Source organism: Atractosteus spatula, chromosome 25, assembly GCF_055471065.1.
Source record: "Atractosteus spatula isolate fAtrSpa1 chromosome 25, fAtrSpa1.hap1, whole genome shotgun sequence".
Taxonomy (NCBI): Eukaryota; Metazoa; Chordata; class Actinopteri; order Semionotiformes; family Lepisosteidae; genus Atractosteus; species Atractosteus spatula.
The window spans coordinates 2,323,980-2,340,300 of record NC_142730.1 but is presented as its reverse complement, the minus strand read 5'-3'; the positions used below and the strand labels follow the sequence as shown (position 1 = coordinate 2,340,300).

Genomic DNA, 16,321 nt, shown 5'->3' with positions numbered 1-16,321 from the left:
GTATGGCTTTTGGAGTTTGTTCAAGATTCATCAAGAGCTCGCCGCTGTGCTCTGAGGGGGTCCTCCGGTCCCGCAGACCCCCATCATCGCCATCTCCTCCGAGTCGGGCCGGCCCACGCCCGTGCCCCCCGCTCCTCCCCGGGGGGGTCCCGTCAACAGGCCGCCCCCCCCTCCGGCCTGGGGGGGGTTGTTGTTGTTGCTGCCGCCGCCGCCAGCGCTGCCGGGGTAGGGGGGGTAGCCGAGCCCCGAGGCGGCGACCATGCTGTCCTGGGGGTTCGGGGGGGCCATGACTGTCCTAGTCCGGAAGGCGGAGAGGCCCAGGTGCAGGTTGGAGGAGCCGTACTGGCTGGAGTCCGGGAGGGGGGGCCCGTGGTGCATGGAAGACGGGGCCAGGTGGTGGTGGTGCGTCAGGCTGAGCTCGATGGCGTCTGGGAGCTGCTGCTGCGGCGAGGCTGCCGGGATCTGCTGCTGCTGCTGCTGCTGCTGCTGGCGGAGCTGCCGGCTGTTGCCGTGGTGCCCGTAGATGGGGTGCGGGTGGTGGGGCTCCAGCATCCCGCCGCCGCCGCCGCCGAGGTAGTGGCGGGACTGCTGCGTGGCGGAGGGCTTGTGCAGGAGCAGCTGGGGGTAGGGGTCGCTGTTGGACAGGGGGCCCTCACCTCCCGGCCACAGGCGCATCTGCTGCTGAGGAGCCTGAGGGGGAGAGAGGAGGAGGTCAGGGTCGGGGTCAGGCTGGCGTCTGCCACACTGAGGGGGCAGCCCAGTGAAAGCCTTGGAGCAAGCAGGAGGCTCGCCGTGGTCCTGCGCTCTGAGACTTCCTCCTAGGAGACTGCAGATCTGTGCCCCAGCGGCTACGCTGTCCTGTCGGCCTGTTCGGACAACTGCGCGTTGAAAAACCTGGCACTAGGGAGCGGTTCCGTTTGGCTCCACAGCTTATGGCCCGCTCACCGATCCAACACTACGCGCCGTTCGAACAGCACACATCACACTACACCCTCTGGCAGGTACTGGCTCTGTCCAGGGGTGTGTGTTGTGCTTCAGTGCCCAATGTGCAGCTCACATTAAACACAGATCTTCACACAGACCAACAGATTTTGCCAGGACGCTGTACAATGCAGCTTTCACACTTACAAGTACAACCTTCCTTCCTCGATTTCGGGGAAAACTCCCGACTGGATGCCCTGAAAACCCGTTCTGGACGTGCCGGGCACTGGTTGCGCTCCTACCTGTGGACTCTGCATCTCGTAGTCCGTGTGAGTCACAGCGCTGTTGTAGTATCGGTTGCTGTACCGGTAGTTCCGGTTGTCGTTGGAAGATCCGCTAGATCCACCTGGAAAGAACGAAGGCAGTGAGTAAGGTCCCCGTCGGACAGTCGGAAAAGATCAAGAGGACATTGCTACTACTGTGAGAAAACAGCACTCAAAACCACTGCGTTCCCCTACAATCTGAAGAGACTGAACTGGGGCTCCCCAGAGGTTTCTCATCCGGTTTTTAAAATGAGCTGCAGCTTCTTAGGAGCCGACAACGATGACAGCCTAACGGTCGTCCTAAGTTAGGCGTCAAAGGGTAATCAGAGTAGCGGGGAGCCCCTAGGGGGCGCACTCCCACCTGAGCTGGAGACGGAGCTGGTGGTGCTGGTGGAGTGGCTGTGGTCCATGGCCGGGCTCGTGGAGGTGCTGCTGCTCGTGTTGGTGCCCTCGTCCGTGGTCTTCTTGAAGAAGTTGTGCTGCAGGGCGTAGAAGGGCGTGATGCGGGTCTTGGGGTCGTAGTCCAGCATGCGCAGGATCAGGTCCTTGAACTTCAGGTAGTCGCAGGGGGCGTGGCCCTGCTCGCCCGCGCGCCGGCCCCCGGGGCCCCCCGTCTCCACCCCCAGGATCTCGTGCAGCCGCCGCGTGGCGGGGGGCTTGTACTCCTGCAGGGCACACGGGGGGGGGGGGGAGGCCAAGAGGCTCAGTGGCAGACCCACAGACAGCGCATCATGCCCTGCCGTCTCCCAACTCAGCATCCTGGTGATTTCGGCAGGCAAGCGCCCAGATTCCCCACCACCACCTAAACCTGCTAGGCTCCGCAGTATCCAAGAAATTCCCACCCCTCCCCAAATAAATACAGACTTTGTCCCATTTCGATTAAGCATTTTCTCCAGCGCCCATGTCTTAAACATCAGGTGAGCACGACCGTCTGCATCAGGCCATGCACGGATCTAAAGGGCACGGAAGCGCTCTGCGTTTTCCCAATTGCAGTTGCATTCTGCATCAGGGCGGCCAACATTAAATACTGCAGGGCTCCCTACAATCAGGAGCTTCAAAGCTGAAAGAAGGAAAAACGATTTAGGAAAAGCGGAGCTCTAGTAAGTAAAAAGATTCCACTTATTTTACATCAAGCAATCCACGATGCACAGCACAGCACAGCACATGGGAGACAGACCACAATGAGGCATGGAGGTGATGTTGGCTTCACACTACTGGACAACACAAATCCAAGCCTCCCTAAAATCTTACTGCCCGGGCCCCGTCTCTGTCCCTGTTCTACATGACTGACTGAAATCACTCCTTTAACTCTGGGGTTCTCAAGTTGCAGTCTAAATCTTCAATATCAAAATGGCCTTCATTTTTTAAGAATATAAAAGGTCCCAAGTATTTTCTCTTGTTCCAGAGCCAGGAAAATTCAAGACTTCTAAGCACTGAACTATACTAATTTCTGAAGTGAACCAATCCAAGCCTGCTGTAAAGATCTAAAGCCACTGATCCCTAGAAAACCTGCCGGATCACCAGCCACCAGGACAGGGGCTGCTCCTCTGCATCTCTTTTCCCCGCGGCAGCGCGCTGCTCTTGACCACCAGGGGAGCGGACAGGAAGGCCCTCCCTGGGCTCACCGCGCGGGGGTTCAGAGGCCGCCCGTAAGAGCCGCCTGACCGAGCTTTCCCCTTTCTAATCTACTTTCCACAAAGCGGAATTAGGCCGCTGGAGCTGGAGCGCCCGGCTCATACTGGGCATGACCCTTCCTGTTACATCACCCACTCCCCCGCCCCGCTGCAGGAAACGCAGACCACTCTCCCCAGCCGCCGGAGCTCGCTGGCACAGCCCGCCCCCGCTGCCGAGCAGCTTAACTCTCCGCCGCCGGGCCGCTCCTCGTACTGTCGGAAGGCCAGCAGCTGGATCGCCCTGCAGCGCACCGCAGGCGCGAGTCAGGCCAGTGCCTGGAGGGGAGACTCCTGGGAAACTAAGGCTGCTGCTGGAAGAGGTGTTAGTGGGGCCAGCAGGGGGCGCTCACCCTGCGGTCCGGGTGGGTCCTAATGCCCCAGTATAGTGACGGGGACACTATACTGTAAAACAGGCGCCGTCCTTCAGATGAGATGTAAAACCAAGGTCCTGACTCTCTGTGGTCATTAAAAATCTCAGGGCGTTTCTTGAAAAGAGTAGGGGTGTCACCCTGGTGTCCTGGCCAATTTTTCCCCCTGGCCTTTACCAATTATAGCCTCCTAATAATCCCCATCTCTGAACTGGCTTCATCACTCTGAGAGCTGGTGTGTGGGGAGCGGACTGGCGCATCATCCAGGTGGGGGTACACACTGGTGGTGGTGAAGGGGATCCCCAGAACACTAAAGCTTTCTGAGTGCAGACACTGGACAGACAGGGAGTGTGCGAAGGAACTCATGGGCCAGACGGCAGAACCAGGCGCTGGGCACGTTTCTGGAAGCCGCAGCCTCACGGCTCTCCTGGGACTCGCTGACCACGCTGACAGGAACACACTGCCAGGGCATGGAGGCGTACACAGCAACAGCTAGCAGGACAGAGGTGCCACAGTGACAGAGCGCCCGCGCACAGGCGAGAGAGATTCGAGTCGGGCTCTCCCTGTAAAAACACACCGTCTCCGCAGCCATGCCCCAGCATGTCTGCGCTGTGTCCCAGCGTGTGTGGTCAATTAACCAATTCGCCCAATTATTTCCCAACTCTCACATATACGGGATTTCTCTGGAGGTCTTTTACAGTTGGGTTCATGAGATACTCACTTCATCATCTATAAAACACCTCCGAGCCCAGTTAAGAGTATTACAGTTAAGTAGCTCATTGAGGAACAGAAGCCAGTGGACACGGGATCCACTGGGAATTGAGTTTCAATCCACACAGAGCAGAGCAGATATGGTCACTGATCAGCCCCGTCTGTCCAGTGACACACGTGGCAGGTCGGAGTCAAGCAGCTCCTGGTACCGGGTCCGTCAGCTCCGACCGCGAGGGCCTGCGCTGGGCACCGGGCGACAGACGTCTGGGCGTGCGTGCGTGCTTGACGGGGCAGTGGCACTGCCAACCGCCGACTCCATCTCTCCCCGAGCGCGGGCGCGGCGCGGCGATGGGATGGGGGCGAGGGTGAGGGTGAGGGTGAGGGTGAGAAGAAAAGGCCTTCGGAAGATTACTCACGGAGGGCGACGGGTAAAGTACCTTCTTAATGTCCTTATTCTTCTTGACGGTCCATAGGCCGTCGGAAAGCTTGTCGAAGTACTTCCGGGCTTTGGGGGCCTGGTCGAGCATGTGGTTTGGGGGGACCCCCAGCACCTCCACAATTTTATTCATCTGATCCACCTGCGAGGGTGTCAAGAAGAGGAAGCCAGTCAGGCCTGGAGTCTAATGAATGAAACTCCCCTTGCTGGCCACTTGAGTGATGAGTGCTCTGGAGGGGGCCTCCGGTAACCAGTTAACGGGTACTGCACTACTGCAGGATAACACTTCTCAAATCAGACACAACGAAGGCATCGAGCCAATGATTTTGTTTGTGCACAGCTAGACAAATCAATGCATACCCTTACAGGATCAAGGATAAGAGACCAACGAAACCAATGCATAACCTCCATCCTGAACAAACGTCAGCTTGGTGCCCAGGTAAAGAAAATCAGCCAAACATTCAACAGAGGAAAGATGCAGCTGTCAGAGGCTGGAGCAGCTCGCCAGAAGAGACTGCCTGTGCTGAAGGGTGTATCGAAGACGGTCTGATTCCACGTCACGCCGTGAAGGCTGACTGGTCCGCAGCTCGTGATCAGAGCCTACGGGGGGGGTTATACAGGTCTAGCGTCTCTTTCTGGTCCCCTCCATCACACTGTGTAAGTAGCCAAGTTATATTCTAACACATGTAGGGGAGGGCAGGGAGGTGGGAAACAGGATTTTGGATTAAAAAAAGGAAAGGTGAATATTTGGATACAGATCTCCCCACCCCAGTTTTTGTATCAGAAGATACAACGCAATCTCTACCTCGTTGGAGCCGCTGAACAGGGGTTCTCCTGTGTGCATCTCCACCAGGATGCAGCCCAGAGACCACATGTCGATGGCCAGGTCATAGGGCATTCCCAGCAGCACCTCCGGAGAGCGGTAGAACCTGCTCTGGATGTACTGATAGATCTGAACGGAAGAAAGGGGGGGAGAGAGAGAGGAGAGGTCAGCCAGCCAGACACAAGATGTCCCCAGGAACTAATCCCACCCACTGAAGATCTGAATCTGTTTCAATTTCTCTTCAACAAGCTGCTGGGATGGTGTGAGTGACCGTGCACTATGAGTGAACAGAGAATCCGGATACGGCACTTTGAGATGCATGAAAAATGTTTGAATACAAAAAATATGGCAATTCAAATTGGAAGCACATCTGTGCCACTGTCTCCATGCCCAGAAAATGCTACAGACTATCCCTTTCACTTTAAATCTCCTCTTCATCCAATTCAGGGTCACGGAGGACTGAAGCCTATCCCGAGAAGCACTGGGATCAAGGCAGGATACACCCCGGATGGGACAAGTCCACCGCAGGAAATACACTCACACAGACACCAGGGCCCCACTTGAACGCAGGGAGACCATGCAAACTCCATATAGACAAACCGAACCCAGGGCCCCAGCGCTGTGAGGCCGCAATGTGACCCCCCCCGTGGCCAATCCAGCCCCTCCACTAGGTGGCACTAAGCCCCCGGCTCACCCGCTGGCCCAGCTGGCAGGAGCTGCCGAAGTCCACGATCTTGATGGCGCTGCGCTTGGGGTTGCACAGCAGGATGTTCTCGGGCTTGAGGTCGCAGTGGATGATGCTGAGCTCGGGCGTGGCCAGGAAGAGCAGCGCGGTGCACAGCTGCTGGGCGAACTTGCGCGTGAGGTTGAGGGACACGCCGCGGAAGTTGGTGTTGCGCAGCAGGTCGTACAGGTTGTAGGAGAGCAGCTCGAACACCAGGCAGAGGTGGTTGCGGAACATGAAGTGCCTCTTCAGGTGGACTGCGGGGCGCGGGGGGAGAGAGAGAAAGAGAGAGAGCATTCGCCAACCTTCTGACCCTCGGGGGCAGCTTTCAGATCAACACTTCCACAATCTGGGATGGCGGGCATGTCTTCCTGCTGCGAACTTTATGACAAACCACACCCGGGTACAGGCCTGTAACGTCGGCTCGCAGACGTTTACGAGACAATAAAAAAACAGTGCCACTGCCACATTAAAGGAAAAGAACTAGATGATGCACAGAAGTGTTTAATTTTTGGATGTCATTACACAAGACAGATACTCCCAGATTACTTCAACATTTCAAAATACTCCTCTATCTTGCTAACGTTCTAGGTCAGAGTGAATGCATTTGACTTCATGCTGGTGTATACCACCTTATGTAGGATGCTGGAAAAGATGCAGCATTTTTTTCTAATATTATATTTCTATTTGCGTCCTAGCCAGGAGTTCAAATAGCTTACTTAATTTAAACCGGCTTGAGAATGTGAGCAGGGCGGCCAGGTCTGTCTAGCCTTGCACAGGGCCGCTGGCCGGGACACGACTACCCCGGGCTCCAGCGCAACAGCCGCTGCGCCACTTGTGTCTTGATGCAGTGCGCTTCTGGTATGACTCGGCCTGCAAGACTGTGACTGACCCTGACGCAGTCAAGCGACTACGGCTGTTGGACGAGCACTGAGCTACTACTGACACCAAGTAGTAATTTGAGAGATTTTAATGCCACAGGTGATGATGTGATTTTATGTGTTGATCTGTCAGGCATGATGGAAAACAGCAAAACGGTGGGGCCAGCTGTAGCTCCCTGAGCACACTCTCCTTCGCTGTGCCAGTGGGACTGATCATTACAGGACAGGTCCGCCTAACTGCAGCTCTGTCTGTGCCACTTTGCTTGACCCCTGTTCCCTGCACTACGCCAGTGTCGGCCTCTCTGCCAGTCCGCTGGACTGCTGTACCCCAAGCTGTGGCAGCGTGAATCGCTGCTGCAGGGCCCGTCTGGCGATGCCCAGTCCCCAGGGCCCTTACCTATGTAGTACTTCATCTCCGTGTCGTGTTTGTTCATGAGCTCAAGCAGGCGCAGCTCGATTTGGGCCTGGTTCAGGAAGGCTTTCTTGTTTTTGATGATCTTGATGGCCACCCACTCTTGTTCGTGGTGGTCGTAGGCCTTCACCACCTGAAAAACAGCAGAAGCGCTGCTGACCAAGGCACCTTGGCAGAGAGCCCGGCGCCCGCCCCTCGCCCCCGCGAGAAGTCGGAAGAAGAGGGTTGTGAGTGCGCGACCTCCTCTCAGCCTCAGCTGAAGTACACCCTGCAAGGATAACAGGACAGTGCTGGGCTTGAGCCCTGTGCCCTGCACTGCGCCAGTGGGAACATCCCTAGCCCCGCAATTTTGTGCCCGTCTGCGTACCGGCCAGATCACTACAGGGACAGCGCAGATTACTGGTCATCACTTGCCCTTTCAAACCCCTGGAGGACTGTGCGACAGCCTGTTCAAGCTGACCTCGCGGTGCACAAGGCATTAAACGATGGGAGCTCCTATCACACTGAGGGACATGAAAAACAAGCACGCTGCATTTTTAACACCCCCAAGTATAAGACTGGGATCATGACCGTACCTCCTCCCACCCATTTCTACACCTGTGATGTAAGGGAAGGAGGTGGACAGCGCGATATTCTTAATCGTGCCCTCCCATCAGCCCCGGCGCGTCCCTGACCTGTCCGAAGGAGCCCTTCCCGATGAGCGAGTCGATCTCGTAGCGGTCCAGCCACTTCTCGCCGTTCTTGACGATGTAGTCGTAGTTGTCGTCGTCGTAGCCGTCGTTGTAGACCTTCCGCTCCTTCTTGGTGCTGGAGTCCTCGGGGGGCACCTGCTGGGCGCGCCGCTTCTTCTTAGTGTAGTACACCTGCGCGGGCAAGGTCAGGGGTCAGGGGTCAGGGGTCAAGCCGCAGCTGACACACCACCACACTAACTTAGCAAGACTGAAATCAAACTGCTGTAAACCAAGCGATCCACTGCCTGGGCTTTTACTGGACAAGCTGCACTCGTGCTATAGAAAATAAGAATCAGTGAAGCCCCACGTGGCGTGATCAGTGGTATATGGAGAAGAGGAGCACCAGAACCCACTCCATTCATCACCTCTGTATTAAGACAGAGGAGTGGAGACGGGGCACACCTCTCTGATGTCACTGCGGACACCTGGAAAACTGCACTAGTATAGTACTGTTGAGCGCCACCTTGTGGCCACACAGCCCAGGCCCAGATCCGCGACATGCAGGCTGCAGAGCTCCAGGCTCACGCGCTGCCTGCTCGCTCAGGAGCTCTCGAGCGACAGAAACGATCCGGTGGGGACTCGCCTCATTGATGTGCTTGTAGGTCTTGATGAGATCGACGGAGAGTTTCCGGAGCGGGGCGGTGGCTGGGTCTCGAAAGCTCGGCGGGATCCTCCTCTGCAGTATGGTCATGTCTGACAGCACCTGTCCCAGCAGGGGGAAACGCATGGGGGGCATCAGAGGGGTGGGGGGGTCTCCTCTAACTGCACCAACATGCCTCAGCTCCTTGTGCCTCTCACGCCACACAGCACACCTCAGATCTCTCCTCCAAGTGCACAATTCAAGAAAGCACTCATTCATATACCATCAGAACAGGTCAACCTAGTGTATGGGCTAACCTGAGGTCACACAAAAACTCTCTTGATTACACACACGCTCACACAAACCTTGTACCGCTAATCTGATGTGGTGGAGGGATGACCGTGCTGGCTATGTGCCACTTTCCAGCCATAGCTAAAAGCAAACAGTCACTTCCAGTTTTTGCTTTAGACTGATTTGAGCTCTTAAAACATCCAATGGGGTTTATAATTGGTTTCCGCTCTGTACCAGTTCCGGGACTGCTCTCATTCAGGTGTGCTGCCTGTAACCTAACCAACGGGATCTCAGCAGGAGGAAAACAAGACCATGGGGCGTGCCCAATGAAGAGCCACACCCCCATCCAAGGGCGTGCCCGACAATGCCACGCCCCTCCGTGGGCGTGTCTGCTGCTCAATGACCAACTATAAAGAGCCACTGGCATTCAGGTCCCCTTGAAGGAAAAGCCCATTCGGCACGGTGCTCTCAGTGTCTCAAACAGGACTGGGAGAGTTACCTGCCCAGACATCAGCTCCTGTCTTGCACCACACATCTTTGCGATCCCATGTTGCTGCGCACACAATCCATCAGATTCGGATCATACAGCACCCACACGTGCTCTCACTGTAAAACAGCTGAACTCTCCTGGCTAGGTAACTCGGACTACTATAAAGCACACACCCAAGTCTCAACATCCTCCTACAGTGATCCTTGCAGAGCCCTTTGGGAATAAGCCCCGTTAATGACTGGAATAACGTGTAAGTGATTTTTGGCCTCCCAGTGCTGTTCCCAGAGCAGAGGCGTCCTCTGTCGCTCCGGAGGAGCTGGAAGGGCGGAGGAGGGGGGCCATACCTGCTGCTGCTCGGCCATGGAGTGGATGTTGCTGAAGGTGGGGTGGCTGTGCTGGCTGGACATGGTTGGCTCAGCGGGGGAGAAGCCCAGGGTGGCAGGCAGGCAGAGGGAGGAGGACGTGGGCTTGCATCCTGAGCTGTTTCCGCCTGGGACGGGAGACAGGGAGAGACAGTGTTACCACAGACACCCTCCGACGGGACAGCAGGACAAGCTAAGTGGCATTTAAGTTCATTAATCCCCATTCAGTTTTTAGTTATGATCCTTGTGTCACTTTCTAATCCTGAAGCTGGGAATTCCCGAAAGTGACCAGATACCCTTTCACCCCATTTTGTGGAATTTGGCTAAAACTGAACAATGTTCTTAAGATCTTAGAAATGTATTAGAAACTCTGAGCAAGATTTTGCTTAAATACACAACTTTTTTGGATCCATAACCAGGCAGTTTATTTTACTGCTTGCCTAAACCGCAGTAATGAAGACACATAAGAATACATATAAACAGCCACATCCTTTTAACTTCATTCACCTCAGAATCAGCCACGCAATACAGATTGTGTGTGTTCCTACTTCCTTCATAATCGCCTTGCACTACAGCTACAGCACATTAACACTGCACTGAGAGAGAGGGGTTAATACAGACACACTGACTGGACACTCCAGTACATTAACACTGCACTGAGAGAGAGGGGTTAATACAGACACACTGACTGGACACTCCAGTACATGAACACTGCACTGAGAGAGAGAGAGAGAGAGAGAGAGAGAGAGAGAGAGAGAGAGGGTTAATACAATAAAGACACTAACAAGCGTAACACTAAATTATACTGAAACTGTATGCACTAATCCAGACAGAGAGAGAGAAAGTGGATTTTTGAATTAAACTGGGCTAGGTTCCAAATTTACTCTGAAAAGCTGAAGTGATCCTAATTTGCCTAATTAAAAGCTCTGATGGTCATGGGAGAGGAAACGATTCTCTTGATTGTGCCTTGTCTTACATCTCCAGCGCCTGATCTTTGTCAAATCCGACAGTCGGATGAGAATACGAGGGGGAAGGAAATCAGTGCTGCACAGTCCGCTGTTCGAAACCAGTCAATACTCATGGCTTGGGAATGAGCAGCTCCATCCCAGCAGCTTCAAAATCAACACAAAGTATTTACAAAAGGCACTGGATTAGACTGAACTGATTAATATACTGTGCCGAACAGCACACTGGGGACTCACAGGTGTACTGTGCTGAACACCAAACTGGGGACAGACGGGTATACTGTGCTGAATACCACACTGTCAGTATCATTCTGTACTAAAGATACAGAATAACACAGATAATAAAGATACTGTAGTAAACACAGGCCCTGGTACCCTCAGACACAACCAGGACTGCCACTTCTTGCAGAAGGCACACAGAACCTGAAGAGTTTTCACAATTTCAGTTTGCTGAAACCCCCTCTGAACTCCAGGACAGGAAATGGAGTGTGGGGGCTTGCACAAAGAGACGCACAGTATCGTCTTCACAATGCAGCTGAGAGATCTAACAGGTCACAGTATAAACACACGTCCTGGGATGGATTGCCAGCGTCAGCCGTAGTTTTAACATCACAAAACTGCAGCATGAATGTCATTTCAACTGAGGCACTTCAACTGAACTTAGGAAAAACCACACAGCAGATGAGCAGAATATAAATGATTATTAACAGGACCAAAAATCTACAAAGCTGCTTCTTCTGAGAAAAACTGATACATTTCAATAATCAAGACTTTCCTGTGCTCATTTACCTTAAAAGAAAACACAAAAGTCTACAAGTGACTCCGTGGCATCTGGTCAAGGAACACATTCCGATATCAGGATCCCTGATGCAAGCCTAAATCCCCCCCACATCCTCATCAACTGTGTTTTATGTTCCTTTCTACTGTTTTTTTGGGTTGTAGAGTCAACGGGTCACTGAAACAAAAAAACACTTAACACTGCGCACCTTCCAGGGTGTGAAACTGACCCTTCGCAAGACTCCAGCCTTCCCAGCCTTGAGGAGAAACAACACCTGCAACACCAGCCCCAGCCACACCCGATTCAGCACAGCAGCCTGCCGTGACCTCCTGCAGAACACCAGACCCGCAGTCATGTCCGAACACCTCACCCACACCCACAAGGTACCGCAGCCTGCCTCCTGATTGACGCCAGCCTACAGCCTGGGCCTGCAAGGTCCTGAGCAATTACAGCACCACAGCGGGGGACTCTGTTCTAGCACTTGCTTTTCTCTGTAAAGCTGCGAGAGCTCACATTCGTCACTGCGAGTTCTACTTTGCCCTGCATCGATCCCAACCTCTAAAACACCCATGGGGTTTGAATCCAGAGGTACACATCCCAGCCTCCATCCCAGGAAGAGCCCTCCTGTGTGAGCTCAGCAGGGATCACTGCGGACAGCTGCAGGAACACAGGTGCCAACAGGGGAGAAAAAAAATCACGACAGCTCACGCATGCCACTGCAATCAAGGATCTTCCCACAGGAACAGAAAAATGACCGCCTGCCCCTTTAAGGGACGAAAGAAGGGGGACCTCCTTGGTCCAGCCCTTCCCCCCCACTAACTTCCTAATTGGCAGAGCCCCTGTATCCCTCCGTCACTCCATTGGTCGTTGGTATCCAAGGGCCGGACAGGGAAGCCTCTATAAATAAACCTTGCTTGTGCTGTCTCAGCAAGCCCTTCCCACAATGCTCTGCTCCCCGCGCCTGCTGCTGCTGCTCACAGCTGACTAAACACAGCTGCCTGCCATCACTCACAGCGTCGCCATGGCAACAGCCGGGGCTCCACCCGGCCGTGGAGGTGGGATAGGAGGGGGGGGAGGGTGTCAGGACTGACAGCTGAGGGGCAAAGACACCCCCCCTCCCCCCACCTCTCCCAAGGCCCTCCGCCGGCTCCTCTCCATTCCCTGTTAGGGTAAAACAAGCAAGAGCTCAGGCCGCAGCTGGTCACACTTCCTGCATTCTAGCTGGAGGGACGCACAATGCAGGCAATTGGTGTCCATTTATGAGCTTCAGGGCCCAGCCAGCTCCGGCACGCGGCTGGAGTCAGGCTGCTGCAGGTCCCGCCACCAACTCGCGCCATCGCGGCTCGCCACGCCCCCGCACCCCGAGACCGAGCTGCGGCTGGCCAGCGGACTCTGAGGACGTGAAGGTATCAGCGCTTCGGGTGCTCCTGGGGTTTCATCACGCCGCACAGACAAAAACAAGAAGTGCCTACTACTAACAGATGCCACTAGAGCTGCAGCCTGTGCACCACTGAAACAATTCCCCCACATGACTTCCTTTCAGAAAGCAGAGCAAAATAAAACCTCAGTTATCTGAGCTTTTGAAAGCCGCTGTATGCACGACCACCGCCCCCTGGCTCATCAACACCCACTGCTGTCTCACAGAGCGGGACTCTTCAATACAGAGTGTGAGCTCACCAGCACGAGCAGCTCTTTCCTCACTCTGAGAAAACAGCACGGACACCTACTGCAGCAGGCCCAAACAGTGCCTCCTGAATTCACCAGGAGCCTGCAGCAGTACTCTGAACATCGGGGCTCAGTAAACTTCACAGAGGTCCTGGGGAGGGCCGGGTTTGAAAAAGAATACATATCACTGGACACGGGACTTCAATTTAAAAAGTTGGGGGATACAGAAGTAATGTTGCTTTATACAGAAACAACGCAGACGGCTTGAACTGATGACTTTGTGAATCTGACCTCTATTGGTCACGTTAGAATCTGAAGCTCTTCCACAGTTAGTGAAGGGCAGGGGATCATGGTCTCACCAGCTCCCCCCATCACTGCTTAGAAACACGGCGACAAGAAATGCTCCGTACCGCAAGCAAGTAAGCGATTGAATTCAGAATTCGAACTCGGGGCCCGGGGCCGAAGGAGAAACACAGCTGCAGGGCTCGACGAAGCTCGGCTGTTGACGCGACGGGGAGGGGGGGGCTGTCGCAGACACCGGGGCCGGAGAGTCTGGGTCACAGGAGGGCAGGAGCCTCTCTGGGGTGGGACGGGTAAGTGATGGACACAGCTGGGCCGCCCCCCCGAGGCCGAACGTGTGCCGCAGCCCTGGAGAGCCTGATCCCCGTTTGCATTCCAGCCCAGGTCTGAATTCCTGAGCGGGACCAGTCAGGGGACCTTTAACTCCTGCAAGCCCTGGAGCGGAGAACCGGCACCGGAGCACTTGGACTGAAGCCCTGCGGCTCCCCCTCCACTCCCACAGCGGTTCTCAGGGCAGCCCGAGATCATCCGCACCAGGGTTAGCAAGAGGAGCCCCACTCAGCGCTCGGGCACTGCTGCAGCCAGGCCTGGGGAGACTCGCTCAGAACGACACCCCGAGTGTAAAAGAGGGAGGCTCTCTCTCGAGCTCTGAACTGGGGCATCGACGTCACTGTGCTCAGCTCTTCTGACCTGTGGACACCCCAGAACACTTCAACTAGTCAGCAGAGGGGAAATGTCACTGGTGTCAGGCGCCACGTCGCTGCCCGATGTGGTGAAACGGCAATAAAGAGCCTCTGAAGAGCCCACGAGCCCCTTCTGTGTAAACTAAACTAAATGACAAGTGAATTTAACTAAGGAGGAGGTGAATAGAAGAGGATTCCCCCACTTTTTATTCTGAGTCCATCAGCACTTTTCCAATTCTCTACGCCCAAGAGGTCACTGCGGGACGCCACAAGGCTGTCTGCGTCAGGCCCTGCGAGCGGTCAGTGGTCTCCGTCCATCCCACCAGCGCCCCCCGCTGAGCTGCCCTTCCTTCCCGCGCTCAGGCCAGGCGGCGGGCGACAGCCGGGGGGAGAGATTTGCTGGTTTGAAGGATCCGGGCCGGTCAGAGCCACGAGGAGACGGGTGCGAAGCTACCGGCCCCGATCAGAACAGTCGGCAAAGCTGGGCCTGGGAATACCCGGACAAGAGAGATCCTGGCAGGGGTGAGGGCGGACCAGGAGGTGGCGCTCTGCCCTCAATATCTGCACTGCAGTGCCCCGGGGTGCTGGCGAGTGGGAGCACCGTGCTGCAGGACTGGCAATCCTTCATAACGGAGATGATTTCTTGGTCCTGAAAGATCCCTGAAGTCCTGGCTAAATTCCTCTCTGGAGTGGCACAACTGGGAGTTGGTCTCCCAGTTAATTTCACCCCGAATCACACAGGCGAAGCAACTGCTCACTCTGGCTGGAGCAGGAGAGCTGGCCCTCATCACTGCGGTGGGCAAGCTCCCTCCTTTAGGCCAAAGGCTTGGGGATCCTTTGGGATGAAAGGCAGGATATAATTGCAAGGTATTAAGTCAAGGTTTTTTATTTAAATCCTCTTAAGCAGGAGCTCCATCGGCTTCTAGTCTTGCCCAAAAAACCCTGTGCAGCACAACCGGGGGAATTCAAGGCAAAGCAAGTAAGGGAAGTCATGAGCGACCACTGGCAGGGAGCAGGGGTGGGCACAATTCAGCATGGCAGGGCGCCAAGGTGCCCATCTACACTGAACTACACTACTCTGGGGCACGAGAGGTGGGGCAAAGGACAAAGAAGGACAAGTCCACCCTGGCGCAGATGTTAAGGACAGATCGCTCGAAGGCGTGTTTTGCTCCCTGTGCCAAGCTAAGATGGTGGGCAGGGCAGGGCGGACGTGGTTGGACAGATGATGGCCATCTCTCTTCAAGGGCAAGCGCACTCTTCCAGCTTTGATCCCATGTACAGTCAGAGAGAGGAGCGCGTGCCCTCTCTCCGACGCTGAAGTCATACTTGACCTACTTCGGTGCAGCTATTCCGGCACTGGCCTGGTTTCTCGGCAGGCTTCAGGCTGGCCCAGTCCAGGCTCCTGGTGTGGCTCTGCAGGGGTCGTGTGGAGAGAGTCAGTGAGCCTGCTTGTGCTCAGTCCCTCTAGATGTGAAGCACTGTCCTGCGGTCAGAGACTGGGCAGCAGCAGAGGAAACCAGGCCATTCCTTCATCTCTGCAAGTCCTTCTTAAATGCGCCATTCAGATGTAAAATAATAAGTTACCGACCGAAGCAGCAGTGCCCCTGCCGGTATTGGATTTGCACTGCTGCTTAACGCTGGTGGCCATGTCTGCTCGCAGGCCCAGCAAGAAAGCAAAGGATAAAGAAGAGGGAGTACGGTCTGGGCCCGTGCGCCACGTAAGAGCCCCCTGCCCCCCCGTTTACATTCTCCTGAGCAGAATCTTGTCCCCGCCTGAAGAAAACGGCAAGCAAGCGGACAAAGAACCACACAGCAAACATCAGGAACAAATCAAATCAAATCTGCACACAGGAACGCTCCTATCAAGTCCAGCATTTCCCTAACCAGAGGAACGTCCTAGTGAGGGCTTGGCGTCACAGTTACAGGCCTGTACTCTGTCACAACGCCTCACAGGGGGACTGCCACAGCTACACGCTGCACAGCCCAGGAACAGGCGCGCACATACGTTCACAACGTGGATCCGATTTAAAAGGGGAGCCCAGTCCTGCTCTTCTACAGATAATAAAGCCCCAAAACAACCACACAAAGCACCAACAGTCAAATACCAACAACTTGTGACTGAAGCCTGAACCGCACAACTCGCCCTTCAGCACAGAGTGAGCCGAAGGTTTCTTCTTGGCACTAAACACAGAAGAACAGTCACC

The 16,321-nt window shown here is 55.0% G+C and overlaps 1 protein-coding gene across 3 annotated transcripts in view; it reads right to left on the bottom strand.

The window, feature by feature from the left end:
- Nucleotides 1–7: 7 nt before the first annotated feature.
- dyrk1b (dual specificity tyrosine phosphorylation regulated kinase 1B) overlaps nt 8–16,321 on the bottom strand; it is a 45,290-nt gene continuing 28,976 nt past the window's right edge. For 2 of the 3 annotated variants that reach the window (XM_088905383.1, XM_088905381.1), the window contains exons 2-11: nt 9,709–9,854; nt 8,587–8,706; nt 7,947–8,135; nt 7,258–7,405; nt 5,950–6,236; nt 5,238–5,384; nt 4,413–4,574; nt 1,606–1,909; nt 1,224–1,327; nt 8–690 (exon numbers count right to left, since the gene is read on the bottom strand). In XM_088905383.1, the coding sequence (XP_088761509.1) occupies nt 31–690; nt 1,224–1,327; nt 1,606–1,909; nt 4,413–4,574; nt 5,238–5,384; nt 5,950–6,236; nt 7,258–7,405; nt 7,947–8,135; nt 8,587–8,706; nt 9,709–9,771 (2,184 nt within the window). In that variant the 5' untranslated portion in view covers nt 9,772–9,854 and the 3' untranslated portion in view covers nt 8–30. The remainder of the gene's footprint in view (nt 691–1,223; nt 1,328–1,605; nt 1,910–4,412; nt 4,575–5,237; nt 5,385–5,949; nt 6,237–7,257; nt 7,406–7,946; nt 8,136–8,586; nt 8,707–9,708; nt 9,855–16,321) is intronic. The other variant, XM_088905382.1, reaches the window with a different exon arrangement.